The 22,044-nt window shown below is 38.2% G+C and overlaps 1 protein-coding gene and 2 pseudogenes across 3 annotated transcripts in view; 1 reads left to right on the top strand and 2 right to left on the bottom strand.

Moving 5' to 3' along the window:
- KPNA1 (karyopherin subunit alpha 1) overlaps positions 1-22,044 on the bottom strand; it is a 77,366-nt gene that overhangs the window by 19,709 nt on the left and 35,613 nt on the right. For all 3 annotated transcript variants that reach the window (XM_054713927.1, XM_008146670.3, XM_054713928.1), the window contains 5 exons: positions 6,856-6,987; positions 5,821-5,909; positions 5,422-5,521; positions 4,671-4,834; positions 3,064-3,142 (listed from right to left, as the gene is read on the bottom strand). In XM_054713927.1, the coding sequence (XP_054569902.1) occupies positions 3,064-3,142; positions 4,671-4,834; positions 5,422-5,521; positions 5,821-5,909; positions 6,856-6,987 (564 nt within the window). The remainder of the gene's footprint in view (positions 1-3,063; positions 3,143-4,670; positions 4,835-5,421; positions 5,522-5,820; positions 5,910-6,855; positions 6,988-22,044) is intronic.
- LOC114233406 (inhibitor of growth protein 1-like) lies at positions 437-1,974 on the bottom strand (annotated as a pseudogene).
- On the top strand, positions 12,128-17,508 carry LOC103290757 (bifunctional purine biosynthesis protein ATIC-like; annotated as a pseudogene).

Genomic DNA, 22,044 nt, shown 5'->3' with positions numbered 1-22,044 from the left:
GCCTCCTTTCCATTCCAGTATCCCAGACATCCAGTTCTCTACAGAGACAATATTATTAGTTTCCTATGTATCCTTCCAGAGAAGTTTTATGCAAACATAATAAAACGTATAGTATACTGAGTATTCTGGGTTTTTTTCCCCTTTCCTCCCTCTGCCCCTTGGTTTGTTTGGTTTGTTTTTCAGGTTGTTGTGTGTGTGTTTTTTGAGTGTTTAATTCAAACCTATATTTGTAGTTTCTGAAATGTTGACCCACAGACCACTTTCTTGTTACACGTGTATTAATGAAAACAAAAGGCAGAGAATCAATGACAAAAAAGGCTTTTAAAACATTCTTTAAAAATATACATTTTACAGTCTTTGCAACTCACCAAAGGTGGCGATGTAACAAATATACTAGAGCTTAGTTCTCCTCACTGTTTAACAAGTGTTCTACTACCTACCTGTTATAAAAACTTTCCTTTTTAGATTTCTTCAGGGCTTTGTCCATGGTTTTCTCCTTCTCCCCTTGACATTTGGGACAATACACTTGCTCTGTGGTTTATGATTCAGTCCTACACAGGGGAAGTGGAACTGTTCATTGGGGTACTCATCAATCATTTCTCCATAGGAGAACTTTTTGCACAGACAGTAAGTGGGCTGGTCTGGTTGAATGGGAAGGTCTACGGGGTATGCTTCCCTCTCTGCTTTGGTCTTGAAGCATTTCTTTTCTTGGAGGCCTTTGCTTTCTTCTTGGGTATTCTTGAGGTGATGTCATAATGGTCAGGATTATTAGTTGCATTCTCCCAATTCACGTTGTTGTCCTGCTGCCAGGACCTCTTATTACTGAAGTTTTCTGCCTATGTGATTGTCTCATTCTTGTACTTATCCTGGCTGGCTTTGCCACTGTGGCCAGTGGAGTTGGTGTGCCTCAAAGAGTTCCACGTGACTGTCCACCTGCCTGGTCCAGTTCTCCAGCACTCTACCATCCGACTCATAATCTAGATCTTCCTGAATCAGGGCTCTCTGAATGCAGTGCAGCATTTCCCTCTTCTGAATTCTGTCTGTCTCCCACTTAAACATCTAATAATACTGATCTATTGCCTTGAGAATTTGCTTCCTCTGCTCCTCAAGGCCCCTGGATCGGGGGCCAGGACAGGAGGCTTGAGCTGTATCCTGAGCCAGCAGCTTGGCTAACTAGCCACTTCCTTGGCCCTGAGGCACTGCTATTGTTCCACAGCACCCCCTTGTTTTTCTTTATAAACAACTAGAGGCCCAATGCACAAAATTTGTGCAAGAGTAGGCTTTCCTTCCCCCGGCTGCCAGTGGGCACTGGCTTTCCTCTGGCACCTGGGACCCGGGCTTCCCTTAAGCTCCGGCTTCATTCAGAAGATCATCTGGAAGGACTTCTGGTCTAATTAGCATATTATGCTTTTATTATTATAGATACTAGAGGCCCGATGCACAAAATTTGTGCAAGGAACCCAGCCCCTGCCCCAGGCTGCCTCTGCCTCAGCCCATGGCGCTGCGGCTTCATCCAGGTCATCCAGTCTAATTAGCATATTACACTTTTATTATTATAGATAACTTGGAGAGCTTTCTATATCAATGATTTAGAACCTCTTCCTTCTGTTGCATAGTATTCCATTATATAGTTACCAGATTTTATTTTTATTTATTTTTAAATGTTTTTATTATTGATTTTAGAGAGAGAGTAAGGGATAGAAATAGAAACATCGATGACAGAAGAAACATCGATTGGCTGCCTCCTACATGCCTCCCACCAGGAATCTAACAAGCACCTGGGCATGTGCCCTTAATAGGAATTGAACTGGAGATCTCCTGGTTCATGGGTCGACGTTCAACCACTGAGCCACTCCAGCCCTTCGATACAGCTACCAGATTTTAAATGATCTTAAACATCATCCAAGGACAATAGAGGGCCATAAAAAGATTATAAGTAAAAGATACGTGATCAGATTTGTGTTTTACAAGCATCCTTCTGGTAACATGGGAATGGTACAAGAAATGTCTGAACTAAGCACTATAAGAGATAAGTAGAGATGGAATAACAGAGTTAGAGACTGATGAGAGTAGGGAAGAAGAATCAAACTGATGTCCAGGTTTTTGCCTCAGGTAACTGTCGGTGCCATTCACTGAAAACGGGAACATAAATAAGCAGAGGCCCAAATATATAAGGGAAAACAATGAGTACCCTAGTGAATAGAATAAATTTAAAAAACATATGAGAGTTAGAAGACAGAACAAACTCAATTTCCTTAATTTTAGAGATTAGAAAAGTAAAGACATTAAAATGTCTGTTGAAAGTAAATGGTGGTTAAGAAAAAGCAAGGTAAGGCTAAAACCTAATTCTCAAAATGATGGCTGAATTTATAAAAAGATCAGTGAATGAGGCTGAAGGATTATCTCCTGGAGAATTCCCACAAAAAGGAAGAAACAGAAAAAGGAGCTCACTAAAGGGAAATAATCAGTAAGTCAGGAGACCCAAAATACTTCAACACCACAACAGCCTAAGAAGATAATTTAAAAATGACAGCAATGTGCCAATGTACCTAAGAGATCAAAAAGGAAAATGGCTAGGCCAATCCACTGTAAGTAATGTATTTGGATACAGAAGTTGAATGGAGTGACATTAGGAGCTAGAAGGGAAGAATCCTCCTCACACAGGAGACTTACTGACCATATACAAAAAGGAGAAAATTATCAGAGATGAAGAGATAAAGATGACAGAGATGGAGAAAAGATGCTAATGAAGGCTTCAAATGCTCACAAGAACCATTTCAAATAGGAGTAGTAGGAAAGAAACTTGCCCGACCAAAGGTTAAGTTAAATCATAGGGGAACCCAAAATTTCTACAAGTACCACGTCAAAACAGAGATAACGAAGGTAGTGAAAGTAGTTGCCCAATTTTTTTGTTTGTTTTACTTGCCTAATTTTTAACAAACATTAATGAAACAAAGTATTCATTTTCTCCAATAACATGGAATTTAATAGTATAATAGAAACTTAATCATGGGATTCATGTACTATTTTTGAAGGGAAAAAACAGTTGTCACATATTCATACCTGTGTCTGAATATCATCCCCTGTGACAATGTTTCCCACAGCCCGCAAAGCAGGAGAAACCACTTTGTAATCATTATGCCTGCAACCATAAAAAAAAAAAAGTTATTTCTAACAATTCTATCCTTAGTTTATTTTCTGTAGGGCTAAAATACAAACTAAATAACATGTGATAGAAAGGTACTGATGGTGGTTATTAAGGGAACCCTATCATGATGACAGAATGTTTGCTGTCCCCTAGAAGAGCTGACTCTCCGTTTATTTAGTATTTTTGGATAAAGAACTACAAATCTTTCCTAATAATATTTCTCAGGTATTCCATCACTGGAAATCGAAGTTTTCCCTCTCATTGTTTGTCATAGTCTTCATTTCCTCTTTATTTGGTCTCTAAACCACTCCTGACATACCCTTTCACACAACCCTTTATATATTTGAAGACACATAATAAATCTTTATTTCAGGCTAAGAATGTCTTTTAATTTTCCTTCAAAATGTCTTTTAATTTTCCTTCAAAATCCTATTTTTTTCTCCCTTCTAATAAGATTGATCATCATTCTCAAAACTGTGACAGTTCCTTCACATTTAAGATTGGATGATTAAAAAGAAATGGTTAAGATACATATGTAATCTAGTGACTAAAGAGCACAATAGATTATGTCCCAGATTTTAAACGCTGTACTTCTGACCCCTGGAGCACAGATTGCTTTTATTTCACAATAGCATTATGCTGCTGATCTGCACCCACTCTGCAACCAGCTATAATCCCAGAGTTTGGCATTGTATACATTACACTGATCTAATTCATTTCACGTGTCCTGTTTGAAGCAGTGTCTCCTTGCATCGACTTTGTACTTACTCGAATTAAATTTCAAGCGGCTTATAATTGTATATCATTTCCCCATTATCTTATCACTCTAACTTTTTTCTTTAGTATCTAAAAACTAGAGGCCCACCCAATGCACAGAATTTGTGCAAGAGTAGGCCTTCACAGCTGCGGCTGCCTTGATCTGCCCTCGAAGCCAGGAGATGAGGGGTGGGTGGGGGGAAGGGGACTGCCTGGATCCCTCCCTTGAAGACTCAGCAGATGCCTTGATCCTATGTCTGCAGCCCCTGCTTCCTCCCAAAAGGATGTCCGGTCTAATTAGCATATTATGCTTTTATTATTATAGATTACTATAGATTTGAGTAATACAGTCTTTATTTATGTTGTCAGTAAATCTTCCACTCCATAAATCAAAGGCATCACAAAGAGATATAGCAAATTAAAATTCAAAGGATGACACCAGTCTAGAATAAGCTCTAAAGCAGACAGAAAGATAAGGAATGACTATTTTTAGTGGCAATATGCCTTTCACTATCCAGTGAACATGAGCTGAAATTACATACATCAGTTTACCAAATGTTCCTGAGGGAATGCTAACAGAAGAAAAGTGAGAGGTTCTTTATAAGTCTCAAAACAAACAAACAAACAAACAGACTTGACATCAATATAAACAATTACAAAAGACAGAAGCCCAAAACACAATAAACTAATATAATGAATTAATATTTGAGTTCAGCAATTGTTATTGGGACAAAAAAGCAGACACACTTTCTTCAAGATAACTTACATCAGCAACTCCACAAGTCTTCTACACACCCCTGCATCAATGACTGCTTGAATTTTATCGTTAGGTCCATCAGATAGATATGAGAGGGCCCAGCAGGCATCAGCCAGTACATCAGTGTCACTGACAAATAGCAACCAGGAAAGCACATTCAGACAGGGGGAAACCTGTAAAGGGAAGATGCTATGATTATGAAATTCATAGAATAAAAGCGAGAAGTGAGGTGAGAAACCCCAAAAAGCAACCAGACACACACTTGTTGACTTCTGGAGTGACTAGTAGTACTTCTAGAGATGGAGTAGCAGGTGGTCAAGTGGCATGTCCATCTTTGGGAAAGCTGTCGGTGGCCTTGTCGTTTACTTAATGAGGCAGTGAGAGCCCAAGGAAAATAATTTCAGAGAGCAAAGTTTAATATAGACCAATTCTGAGAGATTCCTTGTCAAAACACACTCATTGCAGATCAAAGAGGTAAAGGAACTTCCACAAGTGTTAAGCTAGGAAATTCTGTATTTTAGATACTTTGTTATGAACAAAAAAGGCTAGGTTTAAAGATTAATTCAGAGCTTTTTCAGGCAGTGAAAATTTATCCCAAATAAAAATAAACAACAAAAAAATCCCATTTCTCTAGAAACAGATATTTTTTTGATAAAACTTATGTTAGAATTTTATTATTTCTTCCCTTTCATATTAATATTGGTTGCTCACTCTTTTAATTGTAATTTTTCTGCCAATTTCCCACAAGTATAATCCTTACCTTTGCAAATTCTGGAGGTGGACTTTTCCCTCTACAGAGATTAGACAAAGCCCACACAGCATTCCGGGTCATAGTCAGGCGGTTTTGCTTTGAAAATAACCTACAAGTGTGATGATACAATGGTAAACAATAAAATGAACATTAATTCTGTGATGGCATAATATAAATACTAAACCATTTTCTCCAGAAAAATAGCTTAATTCTAACCAAATAATTCAGAATTTCGGGACTGGAATTTCTTCAGATGCCTGAAGAAATTATCTGAATAAGTCAATAAGAAAATGTCTAAAACAACAACAACAAAAATAACAAAAATATCCAAAATGATTTCCAAAGATGTATTAGTTTTCTGAAGAACATCCCATATTTTTATTACTTAAAAAAGAAAAAGAAACTTACTGCAAAAGAGGCGGAAGAATGTTGCAGTCTAAGACATAGTCCCTGCACATGGTACTATCTCCAGCAATGTTGCCAAGAGCCCAGACTGCCTGTGAAAAATCATTCATTAATGACAGTTTGTATATTTTTATTCTCTTATAATTCTTTTTTAAGAAGTCAACAAATCACAATAACTCTACAAAATTATACTGTAGTTAATCAACATATTATACATGGACATTACTAACACCCCTAAGTTCACTCATCAAGGAGTCAGATGAAATAGTTGTGGGATTGGGGAAAGAAGATCAATAATATTACAAAGTTTACACGCAAGGTAGTAAACTTCATAAAGAAAGGAAACAGTTCTTATACGTATTCTTTACCTTTCGGGAACCCACCCCTAAGTAACATTCCACACAGCCTTGGTATAGAGCAGTGATGCCTATGGCTTACTCAGCTGGTTAAAAATGTATTAACAGTAAACCAAAATTTAAGAACAATAAAAAAACACAAAACTTTTGGACAGGTGATGGATATATCAACTTTCTTGATTATCATAATGGTTTCATGGGTGTATATGTCAAAACTTATTAATTTAAATATATGCAGTTTATTATAAGTCAATTATACCTCAATAAAGCTGCAGAAAAAAATTATTTCCATTTAGTTTTTTATATTTATGAATTTGATAAAGTTGGCAGTAATAAAAAAATTCATGTTTCCTAAGACTTTTGTGCACAAAAATGGCAAAGATCTGTTATTTCAATCAACACTAGATTCCTATAAAAAAAAGTTCAATTAGTGATCTAAAAAGTATATCTATATCTATAGGGATTAAAGAAGTTCAGGATTGGAAGGAAAAATGGTTTTGTTTCTAGAAGAAATTCTACCTATATTCACTATAAATTTTTTACTTTGGTAAATTTAGATTTCTAGAATGTTCCCTCTGTAATGAACCATAGACTGTCATGGCCAAGTGGTAAAACTGAGGCCCTAAATGTAAGAAAATTGTATTCTTTCACCTGCTTCTCTTTATCTGTTTCATTTTTTTACCTGCTCCTGGACATCTTCAAACTCTGAGCTGAGCAACTCTATGAAGATAGGCACAGCTCCTGCCTGAATTACAATCCGGGTCTGATGAGAATTTCCTGAAGCAATATTTGTCAATACCCAAGCTGATTCAAACTATAAAAATAAAAATAATTTCATTATATTATTAAGATTTTAATAGCATGTTTCATTATAACAATTAGGTTTTCTATACATGAAGAAAAAAATCTGAGATTATTTGTATATATAACCTATCAGGTAAATAGTATATTAATTTTAAAAAGAATTCCCAGAAGAAATACCTCAGCGCCCAGAGAACTATTCACGTGTCTAAAATTTCAGATCAAGGCAGAGCTGACAAGAGACAATAAAAAAAATGAGGGAGTGCTTCATATGCTAACATGGAATAATCTCCCAAATTATGAATTTTTAAAAAAATGAAAAACAGCATACATTAATATGATACCATAACATATTTTCTAAAAGGGTTAAGAGGGAATGTATGAATTAATTTACTTATTGTACAGAGTATATCTCTGGAAGGAGTCACCAGTAACTGTAAATACTTGTTACCTACACAGAGACATCAGGGTGATTAGGGAACAAAGATGGGAAGAAAAAACAGAGTGAAAAAGGCAAAAGATGTTTTAAATCAGCAGTCGCCAACCTTTTAGACCTCATCAACCAACAGTGGTCCACAGGCCACCGGTTGGCAACCGCTGCTCCAAAGGTTTCCTTAAACCAGTGGTCGCCAACCTTTTGGACCTCACGGACCACCAGTGGTCTACGGACCACCGGTTGGCGACTGCTGCTTTAAATGATAAGTAGGCCAAAAATAAGTTAATAGGCATATAATTAATAGAAATGGGAACTTCAGAGCATAAGAGCTTGCAATAAATGAGAAGGCTCCACACCAAGGCACAGAGGTAAGATTAAAAAGAACATTCTTAGCCCTAGCTGGTTTTGCTCAGGGGATAGAATGCCAACCTATGGACTGAAGGTCCCGGATTCAGTTCCGGTCAAGGGCACATGCCCAGGTTGTGGGCTCGATCCCTAGTAGGGGGCATGCAGGAGGCAGCCAATCAATGATTCTCTCTCATCATTGACATTTCTATCTCTCTCTCCTTCTCCCTTCCTCTCTGAAATCAATAAAAAAAAATATATATATATATTTTAAAAAAGAACATCCTTAAAGGTTAATAAACTGGTAAACAGAGATTCTGAAGAAAATTGTGGTCAATGAAAATCACTGCATATTACTAATCTTACCCCTTCTATAGTAACTTGTCTCGAGCCTATTATAAATCTAGGAATTAACTATTAAAATCCAAAAATGAACTCTTACAGTTTTATTATAGTTGAGTTCTTAGTTTTTTATTCCTTCTCCTGTTTTGTCTTTTAATCATCCTTTAACAAAGCTCATATGCAGAAAAAAATTCAGTGGTATGCCCCTTGAATGAAAGATCAATTAAAGCCCTAGCCCAGTGGTCAGCAAACTCATTAGTCAACAGAGCCAAATATCAACAGTACAATGATGGAAATTTCTTTTGAGAGCCAAATTTTTTAAACTTAAACTTCTTCTAACGCCACTTCTTCAAAATAGACTCGCCCAGGACATGGTATTTTGTGGAAGAGCCACACTCAAGGGGCCAAAGAGCCGCATGTGGCTCGCGAGCCGCAGTTTGCCGACCACGGCCATAGTCGGTTTGACTCAGTGGATAAAGCGTTGGCCCGTGGACTAAAGGGTCCTTAGTTTGGTTCCCATCAAGGGCACATGCCCAGATTTGTGGCTTGATCTCCAGTGTGGGGCATGCAGGAGGCAGCGGATCAATGATTCTCTCTCATCATTGATGTTTCTATCTCTCTCTCCCTTCCTCTCTGAAATCAATAAAAATATATATTAAAAAAGGAGCTATGACTCTTCTAAGCTTTGGGGTAGACTGAAAGGCAGTTGTCATAAAAAACAACAACACACATCAATCATAAGGGGTGAGAGAAGATGGAAGAAATCTGGTTAGCACAGTTCAAAGCCACATATGAATGATAGCAAATTCATAGCAGAAGATGTTTAAAGAAGAGGATGTTCAAAGAAACCTATAAATGTGACATGCACAAGTGAAATGAAGTGGCTTGGTAGCTACAGTGGACACTGATATTATAACAGCAATCAGTACCGGAATAGGAGCATCCTTTCTGTCTGTTAACTTTTTGTTATGAGAGAAGTTCAAGAAACTTTTAAACTCTGAATCATCACAAAACCCATCAGCCCAGCCAGTCAGGTGGCTCAGTTGGCTGAGTGTCATCTTATACACCAAAAAGATTGCGATTCAATCCCTGGTCTGGGCACATATGGGAGGCAACAGATTGATATTTCTCTCACACATCGATGTTTCTCTTCTCTCTCTAAAAAATAAATGAAAATATCCTTGGGCTCAGCAGGTGTAGCTCATTGGTTGAGCATCGACCTATGAACCAGGAGTTCTCGGTTCAATTCCCAGTCAGTGCACATGCCCAGATTGCAGGCTTGATCCCCAGTGTGGGGTTTGCAGGAGGCAGCTGATCAATGACTCTCTCTCATCATTGATGTTTCTATCTCTCTCTCCCTTTTCCTTCATCTCTGAAACCAGTAACAATACATATATCTTTTTAAATCCTCAGGTGAGGATTAAGAAAACCAAACACATCAAATAACCCCCTATAATTAAATCACTACTGAAACCAATGCTCAAGCCCATTTCAATCTGTCTAAATTGAAACTTTACATTTATAGAGCACTTTATATTAGTCACATACTCTCAGATGTTTCTCACAGCAACCCAGAGAAGTCTGGCACTTCTCTAGTTTATGAATAAGGAAACTATTAGAAAAAGATCCAACAATCTAACTAATGATTTGAGCAATGTTACACAGCCAAAGAGAACTAGACTTTAGTCTCCTATTCTAATACACTTGTAGCCAGCTTCTCTGGCTTCCTCTTTCAGTTTTCTCTCTGAAGTACACCTGTAACACTGACAAGATTATTTCAACTGTGGTTTTGGTATCTAGCGCCAGAAATGTCAAATTATTTAGTGGATATTAAACTGAAAACACAGTTCACCTAAAATGTTGTTTCTTTTGCTTACAGGGAAATTAATTACTAAAACAGACATGTATAATGTGAATATAAAAGCAAACTTTTCTACTAAAAGGCAGGCTCAAAGCTCAACAAAGAGTTGTTGTTTATGTAGAGATCACGTCAAAGAAATGAAAACTGTGAGGCAAAGCAATCTGTAAATAATGAATAAGATCAGCATACAAAACAATATCTAAGTGAAAAGACTGTGGTGTTGATTTTATTGCAAAAGAAGTGGTAACAATAATCTGAGTATATAAAGAAAATATTAAAGAGGTATCAATGAGAAGAATTAGAATAATAATTGCTGCCAGAGTCCAAACTGCTATTTGTCTGATGACCAAAGATCTCACAGAAAATGAGAGAGAATTCCAGATGCTACTTATGTGAATAAACTAGAAAAGCAAAATAAAAGAGTGACAATGATTAGTAGGAAAATATGGATTAAATGAAAAATAGCCTAAACATGAATGGATGGAAATTAGGACATCTCAGCAAAAGAAGAATGTACCAGAGTCATGTTTATTACTAAGAAGAACATAATGATGACAACCTCTGAGCACAAAGATCCAAGGTCTCTCTTGGTAAGAATGAAAATCAGAAATTAGTTCTGCCATTACTAGGCCAAAAAAAGACAAATAACTAGTAACCAGAAAGCCACTAAAAACTAAATCATACTCATGCATTAATAAAGCATTAAAACATACGAACGTACACACCACTGGGTGCTGATTAATGTTTACCTCATAAAAACTCATCAAGCTATTTGTGCAATTTGCTATACCCATGTATTATGTGTGTGATAAACTTATTTTTCACTGGATTCTGCAGTCACTTTTTAGGTTAATGTTTTGGCGCTGGATCCCTGATTAGAATTTAACATGAAAGATAGTTGCAAAATGGGATAGCCCAGAGTTGACAGAACAATGGCATAAAATTATGATAGAAATGGCCAGGAAAATTAATTTATGTAACCATGTGATTCAAAAACAAATCAGTAAAATGAAGAAATGGAAAAAAAAATCTAATAGTACTACCTAAAGTAATAAATGGTTGCCAAAATAGCTACTATCACCTTTACTTTCTGTTTGTCGTTGTAAACTACTATATTCTTAGTGTTGCAAGAATGGCACCATACAAGGAAACAACCTGTCATGCAGCTGTAATTGCTTATAAATTGTAATTCCATTATTTTCCACTATCCAGAACTTGCTAAATAAGGCTACAACTGAAATCTAAAGGGTACACTGAAGTTTTGATATTTTCTCTCTTCCCTGAGTCTCTACCTTCTGGTGCTCAGTTCCTTAAATAAGGAAAATGAAAATCCAAAGCTGAAATACTTCTGACCTCCTATCAAGTTTCCCACTCCAGGTTGAGGTACGCCTGGTTCCCTTTCTCCATTTGGATCAGGACTCTGTTGCTGGCCACTTTGCTGGGTCCACTCTGGTTCCTAGCAAATGCCAGGCTCACCTGGAGAGCAAGTGAAAAGAAAGGCTCACATCAGAAAAATAAACCCAGATATAAAACTCTGTGGAGAACAGTGCCTGAGTCATCTGAGCAACTTTTCAAGAAATGAAGAGGAACCAATGAAGATGGGGAAAAAAGTAGGAGGATGAAGGCTTACTGCAGTTTATTCACATTAAGCTTTTAGAAGGGATGAGAGGCAGGAAATGGGGAAACTAAACCTTTTTGGGTTTTTTTGTATTTTTTTTTCAAATTTATGACCCTAAGGAGAGTGTGTGTCTAATAATGGGAGCTAGGAGGCAATTTACTTATTTCTAAAAATTCTTATAAGCTTCTATAAAGTTTGAGAATGTAACCTCTTAGCACTGCAAAGGACAATACAGAGATGCTGGGCCTGGACTCAGGATGCCCTTAGCCAAATGGTATTGTCTGCTTTCTAAATCCTAGATTCCACCCATGTTCATCATGTTTGATGGTAAGAGAGTATCCGGATAGCACTGCCCAAAGCAGGAGTTTTTATCTTCCTAGTTTGAGTCACCTCACTGATTTCCAGATAAGGAAAGCCAGAAAGGAAGTGAAGAGACCCTTTACTAGGTTTCAGTCCTTTATCTATGGAATGAACGAATTAAGTTTGTCCACAGGATTTATTAGTGAGTTTAGCTATTATGACCATGTTATTATTCTCTTCCTGAAAGTGAAATGGCAAAAGCCCCATTCCAAAGACACACTATCCAACTTTCCAACAAGCAGGTAGGAGTATCCAAGAAGACAGAGGAAGGAGTGCCCTCCAAGTTTACCAGAGCAGAGCACATCTAATTATTTAAGCACAAAGCCTCCTGGCCCTAAGGTCTCCCTCAATATACTTGCTCCTCCTGCTTTTGGGGGGAGAGGGGTCAAGGTTACCCATTAGTCACACTGGAGGAAGAACATCATGTTGTGCTTAAATGTACACAGAAGAAAAGCTGGGGATGACTTTCAGATAAAAGATAGGTTGATTATTTCTCAGAGTGTTTGGACATCTAAGGTTAAAATCATGAGATGGTCACTTCCAGAGAAATAATTTCTCAATCTTTCAGCCTAATTATTAGATTACAAAAGGGTAGAATCTGAGAATTTAGATAGAAGCAAATTAGAGATTTCTGAAGGCATTCATCTACAGATGTTTTAAGGATACAAATTCTAGGATAGCAGAATAAAAAATGATGTAAAATTTATACAAGCTAGCCAGGAGAGGGCACTGTCTGAGAGAATACTGGAGAATGTAGAGATGAGGAAGTACCCATTTCTCCGACTTTTCATTTTAGGCCTAGGTTATACCATTTATCTTTAGTGCATTAAGAAACTGGACCTCTGCAATCCCCTATTAAGAACTGCTAGATGGAGGAGTAAATTCAGCGTTCGGAACTACTCTCATTGTCAGAGACAGGATAAACATATTTTCACATGAACAAAATAATTTTCCCTACCTCCCTCTTCCTACAAAGCTTTTCAAATGATAAACTGCAGTAAGGCTCTTCATTGGGTTCCTCTGGTACTCTTGGCAGATAGCTTAGGGGCTCAGGCTCTGTTCTCTGCAGTGTTGGTTGTCTGGATTTCCTTTTTTTCTGAGAAGTCTTTCTTTTCTTGCTTTCTAGTTGAACCTGATAACTTTTCAGGTGATGGTGATCCTGGCCTTAGATGGGGACCAGAATTATAATCCAGGAGGCAGCTAGCAAAACAGAATCTTAATTCAAATGAATTTGGGGATTAGTAAATGTCAAACTGGAGAAGAAAAACTGAAGGGGCACTGAAGTACTCTACCTTTTCTGGATTTCTTGTTTTTCCTCTGGAAGAAACGCATCACCGCAACAAAGAGAGTAAAAGAGGGAGAAAGATGGAGTGGGAGGAAAGGAGAGAAAATATCAAGACAAAGCATCAAGTCTTATGAACTGTCTATAAGACTCTGGACAGCAAGGAACCTGGGGACAGAGTTGTCATTTACAAAAATGTCCCAATCCCTACAGCCTTATGGTAAGGCAAAAGCAAACAGGGGGCAAAAGTTATCTTTATGATTAACTTGTTATTGGCAAACATTTACTTGAAAAAATAACCCCATTTTTGTAATCTAGTTGGTACCTAACCAATTATTATAGTTGCCTAAACCCTTCATATTAGATCCTACAAATACTTGATAATTTAGGTGTCACAGGTATTTGTTAAAGAATAGAGATATTAATTCAGCTTACTCCAAGGAAGTCTAGCTACTGAAAAATGACCAACTTACTAAAAGTCCAACTTTATTCAGGAACAAAATTGTATTTTTTTTTAATTAAATTTATTGGGGTGACATTAGTCAACATCATATGTTTCTGGTATGTGTTTCTATGTTATAAGATCTGCATATTGCACCATGTTCTCAACATCCAAAGTCAAATCTCCTGTCACCATATATTAGGACCCCCTTTCCTTCCCTCTGGCAACCAACGTACTGCTGTGTTCACGAGTTTCAGTTTTATATCTCACATATGAGTGAAATCATGTGGTTCTTAGCTTTTTCTGACCAATATATTTCACTCAAGATAATGTTCTCAAGGTCCATCCATTTTATTGCAAATGGCACTAATTCATCCTTTCTTATGGCTGAGTAGTATTCCATTGTGTATATGTACCACATCGTCTCTATCTAGTCCTCTAATGCAGGACACACTTGGGTTGTTTCCATGTCTTGTCCACTGTGAATAATGCTGCAATGAGCAGAGAGGTGCATATATCTTTGAAAATACACGATTTCAACTTTTCTGGGTATATACCCAGAGGAGAAATTGCTGGGTCCTATAGTAGCTCTATTCTTTTTTTTTTTTGAGGAATCGCCAGACTGCTTTCCATAGTGTTTGTACCAGTCTACATTCCCACCAGCAGTGGATGAGGGTTCTTTTTTCCCCCACAACTTCTCCAACACTTGTCATTGCTTGTCTTGTTGATAATGGTCACACTAACAGGTGTGAGGTGGTATTTCATTGTAGTCTTGATTTGTATTTCCCTAATTGCCAGGGAGGTAGAACAACTTTTCTTACATCTATTGGCTGTTTGTATGTCTTTTTGGGAGAGGTGTATTTTCAGGTCCTCTGCCCACTTTCTGATTGTTTGGTATTGAGTTTTATGAGTTCTTTATATATTTTGGAAATTAAACCTTTGTCGGAGCCACTGTGTGCAAATATCATCTCCCATCTGGTGGGCTGCCTCTTTGTTTTGTTGTTGGTTTCTTTTGCTGTGCAGAAGCTTTTTAGTTTGATATATATAGTCCCATTCATTTATTTTTGCCTTCACTTCCCTTGCCTTTGGGGTCAAGTTCATAAAATGTTCTCTATGACTAAGGTCCATAAAGTTGGTACCTATATTTTCTTCTATGGAGCTTATTATTTCAGGTCTTATATTTAGGTCTTTGGTCCATTTTGAATTAATTTTTGTACACAGGGACAAACTGTAATCCAGTTTCATTCGTTTGCATGTGGCTTTCTAGTTTTCCCAGCACCATTTGTTGAAGAGACTATGTTTGCTCCATTCTGTGTTTCTGGCTCCTTTGTTGAAAATTATCTGTCCATTTACATGTAATTTTATAGTTGGGCTCTCTATTCTGTTTCACTGATCGGTGTATCTGTTTCTCTGCGAATACCATGCTGTTTTGATTACCATAGCTCTGTAGTATAATATGAAGTCAGGCAGCATTATACTTCCAGCTTCATTCTTTTTTCTCAGGATTGCCTTGTCTATTTGGGGTCTTTTATGCTTCCATAAAAATCTGATAGTTTCTCATTCTATTTCTTCAAAGAATGACATTGAGATTTTGATGGGTATTGCATTAAATCTGTATATTATTGCTTTGGGTAATATGGCCATTTTAACTTTGTTGATCCTTCCTAATCCATGAACACAGGTTATTTTTTCATTTTGTTGTCTTTTTCAATCTCTTTTACTAATGCTTTGTAATTTTCCATATTTAGGTCTTTCACGTTCTTTGTTAAGTTTATTCCTAGGTATTTTATTATTTTGATTGCAATTGCAAAAGGATTTATTTTTTGCATTTCTTTTTCTGAAGTTTTGTTGTTAGTATATAGGAAGGCAATGGATTTTTGCACACTGACTTAGTATCCTGCAATTATTATATTTGTTTATTGTTTCTAATAGTTTTTTGGTGGAGTCTTTAGGGTGTTCTATATACAGAATCATGTCATCTGCAAAAAGTGCTAGTTTTACTTCTTCCTTCCCTATTTTGATGCTTTTTATTTCTTTCTCTTGCCTTATTGCTCTGGCTAGGACTTCCAGCACTATGTTGAGTAAGAATCTTGAAAAGTGGACATCCTTGTCTTGTTCCTGATCTTAAGAAAAGCTTTCAGCCCTAGCCGGTTTGGCGCAGTGGATAGAGTGTCGGCCTGCAAACTGAAAAGTCCCAGGTTCAATTCCAGTCAAGGGCGCAGGCCCGGGTTGTGGGCTCGATCCCCAGTGGGAGACTTGCAGGAGGCGGCCGATACATGATTCTCTCTCATCATGGGTGTTTCTATCTCTCTCTCCCTCTTCCTTCCTCTCTGAAATCAATAAAAATTGTTAAAAAAAAAAAAAAGCTTTCAGTTTTTCACCTCTAAGTATGATATTAGCTGAGGGTTTATCATATATGGCCTTTATTATATTGAGGTACTCTCTTTCTATCCCTATTTTATTGAGTAAATTGATATTGGTGGAGTAACTCTGCTGAGCAGCAGCTAAAAACCACGCTGGAGTGACAGTAGTGTGTGAACTGGAGGACTATGCTGCCATGTCCACAGAGATGCAGAGCTCCAACAGTAAAGACACCTCCTTGGAGACCAGACGCCAGTTGGCCTTGAAGGCTTTCACTCACATGGCACAATATGATGAAGAAATTTCAGATTACTTCAGAAAACAGCAAAGGATTATCTCAGATGCCCTTGCGTTTCGGAATGAACTCTCATCAAACTCCAGCCCAAGCTTCCCGTCACAATTCTAAATGGAGCCCCTGGATTTATAAACTTGTGTGATGCTTTGAATGCCTAGCAGCTGGTGAAGGAACTCAAAGAAGCCTTAGGCCTTCCAGCTGCTGCATCTTTCAAGCATGTCAACCCAGCAGACACTGCTGTTGGGAGTTCCCCTTAGTGAAGATAAGGCCAAAGTGTGCATGGTCTATGACATGTATAAAACCCTCACACCCATAGCGACTTCACATGCATGAGCAAGAGCGGCTGATAGGATGTCTTCATTTGGTGACTTTGTTGCCCTATCTGATGCCCTATATGTGATGTCCCTACTGCCAAAATCTCCAGAGAGATATCTGATGGTATTACTGCCCCAAGGATATGAAGAAGCAGCTTTGAAAATACTTTCTAAAAAGAAAAATGGGTACTGTGTTCTTCCAATGGACCAATCTTACAATCCAGATGAAAATGAAGTTGGGACTCTCTTTGGTCTGTTTAAGTCAGAAGAGAAATAATGGTGTCATCGACAGGTCATTATTTAGTAATGTTGTTACCAAGAAAAAAGATTTGCCGGAATTTGTGCTCCAAGACCTCATCATGGCCACCATTGCTGGGAAGTACACTCAGTTCAACTCCGTGTGCTATGCCAAGAACGGGCAGGTGACTGGCATTGGAGCAGGACAGCAGTCTCGGATCCAGTGCACGCACCTGTCAGGAGATAAGGCTAACTTCTGGTGGCTTCGGCCTCACCCACGAGTGCTCTCAATGAAGTTCAAAACTGGAGTGAAGAGAGCAGAAATCTCCAACGCCATTGATCAGTATGTTAATGGGACCATCGGTGAGGATTAAGATTTGGTAAAGTGGAAGGTGCTGTTTGAAGAAGTCCCTGAATTACTGACCGCAGCCAAGAAGGAATGGGTGGACAAGCTTAGTGAAGTGTCCGTTAGCTAGGATGCCTTCTTTTCTTTCAGGGATAATGTGGACAGACCTAAAAGGAGTGGTGTGGCATATACTGCTGCTCTATCCAGTTCTGCTGCTGACAAAGTTGTGATTGAGGCCCTCAATGAACTGGGAATAGTCCTCACTCCCATGAGTCTGCAGCTCTTTCATCACTAAACTCAACACATGTGCTTTAAGTTTGCTTATGTTGGTGAGAAATCATGTGGGCAACTTTGAAAATACTTTGGAAAAAATAAGACAATAAGTCTGAATAATAATCTTGGGGGGAAAAAAATATGTCATGTTATACCCTACCCAGTTTTTCTCAGTGGACAGAGCACTGGCCTACAGACCAAAGGGTCCCAGGTTCGATCCCAGTCTAGGGCAAGTACCCCGGTTGCAGACTCCTCCCCAGCCCAATCCCTGGTCAGGGCTTGTACAGGAGGAAACCAATCGATGTGTTTCTCTCACATCGATATTTCTCTCGTCCTTCCCCCTCTCTTCCACTCTCTCTCTCTCTCTAAAAATCAATGGAAAAATATCCTCGGGTGAGGATTAAAAAAAAAAAAAAAAAAAAGATGTGATGCTAGGTTGTTTACTTTGGATTTCTCATCTCTTGAGATAGGCCTGCAATGACATAAACTTTCTTCTTCTTACTGCTTTCACTGCATCCCAGAAGTTTTGGTATGTTGTACTGTCATTCTCATTTGTCTCTACACATCTTTTGATCTCATCTTTTATTTCTTCTTTGATCAATTCATTTTTTAGTAGTATGTTGTTTAATCTCCATGTATTTGTGGGTTTCTTTTTCTTTTTTTGTTAATCCTCATCAGAGGATATTTCTCCATTGATTTTTATTATTTTTTGTTAATCCTCACTCAAGGATATTTTTCCATTCATTTTTAGGGAGAGACAGAGAGAAACATCGATATGAAAGAAACACACTAATTGGTTGCCTTCTGCAAAAGCCCTCTGACTAGGGCCTGGATCAGGGAGGAGCCAGCAACTAAGGCACGTGCCCTTGACCAGAATCGAACTCAGGACCCTTTGGTCCGCAGGCTGACGCTCTATCCACTGAGCCAAACTGGCTAGGCTCCATGATTTCGAGAGAGAGTGGAAGGGAGAGGGAGATACAAGAGAGAGAGAAACATGGATGTGAGAGAAACACAAGGATTGGTGGTCTTTGCACATGCCTCAACCAGGGCCAGCATCGAGCCTGCAACCGAGGTACGTGCCCTTGACTGGAATTGAACCAGGGACCCTTCAGTCCGAAGGCTGACGCTCTATCCACTGACCCAGTGGTCAGCAAACTCATTAGACCACTGCACTGACCCAAACTGTAACCACTATTGTGGGTTTCTTTACTTCCTTTTTGCAGTTGATTTCTAATTTCAAGGCATTGTGGTTAGAAAATATGCTTGGTATAATTTCAATCCTCTTGAATTTGTTGATGCTAGTTTTGTGACCCAACATATGGTCTATCCTTGAAACTGTTCCATGTGCACTGGAAAAGAATGTATAATCTGATGTTCTGGGATGAAAAGTTCTATAAATGTCAATTATGTCCATTTGATCTAGTGTTTCATGTAAAGCCAATATTTAATTCCATGAGTAGCTGTTTTATATATTCCAGTGCTCCTTGGTTGGATGCAAATACATTAAGAAGTGTTGCCCTGGCAAGTTTTTCTCAGTGGGTAGTATGTCGGCCTGCGGACTGAAGGGTCCCGGATTTGATTCCCGGTCACGGGCACTTACCTCGGTTGCAGGCTCGATCCCTGGCCCCAGTTGAGGTGTGCATGGGAGGCAACCAATCAATGTCTCTCTCTCTCTCACATCGATGTTTCTTTTTCTCTATCTCTCCCCCTCCACTCTCTAAAGATCAATGGAAAAATATCCTCAGGTGAGGACTAACAACAAAAAAAGTGTTATATTTCCCTGATATAGTACCCTCCTTATCATTATAAAATGTCCATCTTTGTCTCTTATTACCTTTGTTATCTTGAAATCTATTTTGTCAGATATAAGTATGGCTACACCTGCTTTTCTGTGGATGTTATCTGCTTGGAGAATCATTTTCCACCTTTCACACTGAATCCTACCTTTGTCTTTGAAGCATAGATGTGCCTCCTGAAGGCAGCATATAGTTGAGTTCTGTTTTTAATCAAGTCTGCTACTCTCTGCCACTTTATTGGTGAATTCAGACCATTTATATTTAGGGTAATTATTGATGTATGAGATTTCTTAGTCATTTTATTTTTTGGTAGACCTGTGCCTCTGTTGCTTCTTTTCCTTTCTGTTTCTGTCTATTCTTTTTGTTTGGTGCTACTCCATACTTCTTTACTCTTGTTTTAAGCTATGTGTTCTGCTTTGGTTACTTTTGTGTGTGGTTACCATTAGGTTTATAAAAAATAAACCTGTACATATACTATACCATTTTTTCTTTTAAGTGCAACTGATCTTCATCCTCCTTTGCCAGTTCAGACCTTTACTTCCCTCTCCTTTTATGTTTTTGTTATCACAGATAATCCATTTATGCTGTAAGTTTTTTGGTGATCCTACCCGTAGTGCTGTGACCTCATGTTCTTTGTTTCAGGTAGAATAACTCCCTTGAGTATTTCCTGAGAGAAAAACATGGATGTGATAAAATCCCTCAGCTTCTGTATATCTGGGAACATCTTTATTTTTTATTTTCCACCTTCACATTTAAAGGATAATCTTGCTGGATATATTACTCATGGCTGGTAATTTATTCTCATACAGACATTTGAATATTTGGATCCACTCTATTCTGGCTTGTAGAGTTGCTGCTGAGGAATCTGATGAAATTCTCATGGGTTTTCCTTTGTAGTTAGTTCACTTCCTTCTTTTCCCTGGTTGTTTTGAGAATTTTTTGTCATCATGATTTATTTATTTTTATATATATATTTTACTGATTTTTTACAGAGAGGAAGAGAGAGGGATAGAGAGTTAGAAACATCGATGAGAGAGAAACATCCATCAGTTGCCTCTTGCACACCCCCTACTGGGGATGTGCCCGCAACCAAGGTACATGCCCTTGACCGGAATCGAACCTGGGACCTTTCAGTCCGCAGGCCGACGCTCTATCCACTGAGCCAAACCGGTTCGGCGATTTATTTATTTTTAAATAATTCTTTATTGTTGTAAGTATTACATATGTCCCCCTCGCCCCACCCTCTTGGCCCCCTCCAGCCCACCTCCATACTCCCCTCCCCACCCCAGGACTTCAGCACCCTATTGTCTGTGTCCATGGATTATGCATTCGAGATCTTTGGTTGACTACCTCCCACCCACCCCCACCTTCCCTCTGAGATTTGCACTCTGTTCCATGCTTCCATGTCTCTGTGTTCATTCTGTTCATCAGTTTATTTTGTTACTTAGATTCCACCTATGAGTGCAATCATGATACCTGTCCTTCTCTGACTGACTTACTTCACTTAGCATGATACTCTTCAGGTCCCTCCATGCTGTCTCAAAGGGTAAGAGATTCTTTTTTACTGCTGCATAGTATTCCATGGTATAAATGTACCACAGCTTTTTTAACCACTCATCTACTGATGGGCACTTGGGCTGTTTCCAGATCTTAGCTATTATAAATTGTGCTGCTATGAACACAGGGGTGCATACATTCTTTCTGATTGGTGCTTCAGGTTTCTTAGGATATATTCCTAGAAGTAGGATCACTGGGTCAAATGGCAAATGCATATTTAATTTTTTGAGGAAACTCCATACTTTTTTCCATAGTGGTTGCACCAGTCTGTATTCCCACCAGCAGTGTACTAGGGTTCTCTTTTCTCCATGTCCTCACCAGCACTTGTCATTTGTTGATTTGTTGATGGTAGTCATTTCTGACAGGTGTGAGATTATACCTTATTATTGTTTTGATTTGCATCTCTTGGATGATTAGTGACTTCTAGCATTTTTTCATATGTCTCTTAGCCATCTGTATATCCTCTTTGGAGAAGTGTCTATTTAGGTCCTTTGTCCATTTTTTTTATTGGATTGTCTTCCTTTTGTTAAGTTGTATGAGCTCCTTATATAGTTTGGATATTAACCCTTTATGAGATAAATCATTGCCAAATATCTTTTCCCATAGAGTGGGCTCTCTTTTCATTTTGTTAATGATTTCTTTTTCTGTGAAGCTTTTTATTTTGATGTAGTCCCATTTGTTTATTTTCTCCTTAGTTTTCTTTGCCTTAGGAGATGTATCTGTAAACATATTGCTACAAGAAATGTCTGGGGTTTTGCTGCCTATGGTTTCTTCTAGGATTTTTATGGTTTCACAACTTAAAATTTAAGTTCTTTTATCCATTTGAGTTTATTCTTGTGTATGGTGTAAGTTGGTGGTCTAGTTTCATTTTTTTGTATATAACTGTCCAATTTTCCCAACACCATTTCTTGAAGAGACTCTCTTGACTCCATTGTATGCTCTTGCCTCCTTTGTCAAATTATTAATTGAGCGTAATGGCTTGGGTCAATTTCTGGGTTCTCTGATCTGTTCCATTGATCTATATGCCTGTTCTTGTGCCAGTAACAGGCTGTTTTGATTATGGTGGCTTTGTAGTATAACTTGAAATCTGGTATTGTGATTCCTCCAACTTTTTCTTTCTCAAAATTGCTGCAGCTATTTGGGGTATTTTTTTATTCCATATAAATATTTGGAGTATTTGTTCTAGCTCTGTGAAATATTTCATT

This window comes from Eptesicus fuscus, chromosome 3 (assembly GCF_027574615.1).
Source record: "Eptesicus fuscus isolate TK198812 chromosome 3, DD_ASM_mEF_20220401, whole genome shotgun sequence".
Taxonomy (NCBI): Eukaryota; Metazoa; Chordata; class Mammalia; order Chiroptera; family Vespertilionidae; genus Eptesicus; species Eptesicus fuscus.
Note: the sequence above shows the minus strand (reverse complement) of the source record. Positions and strands in the feature narration are given on the sequence as shown.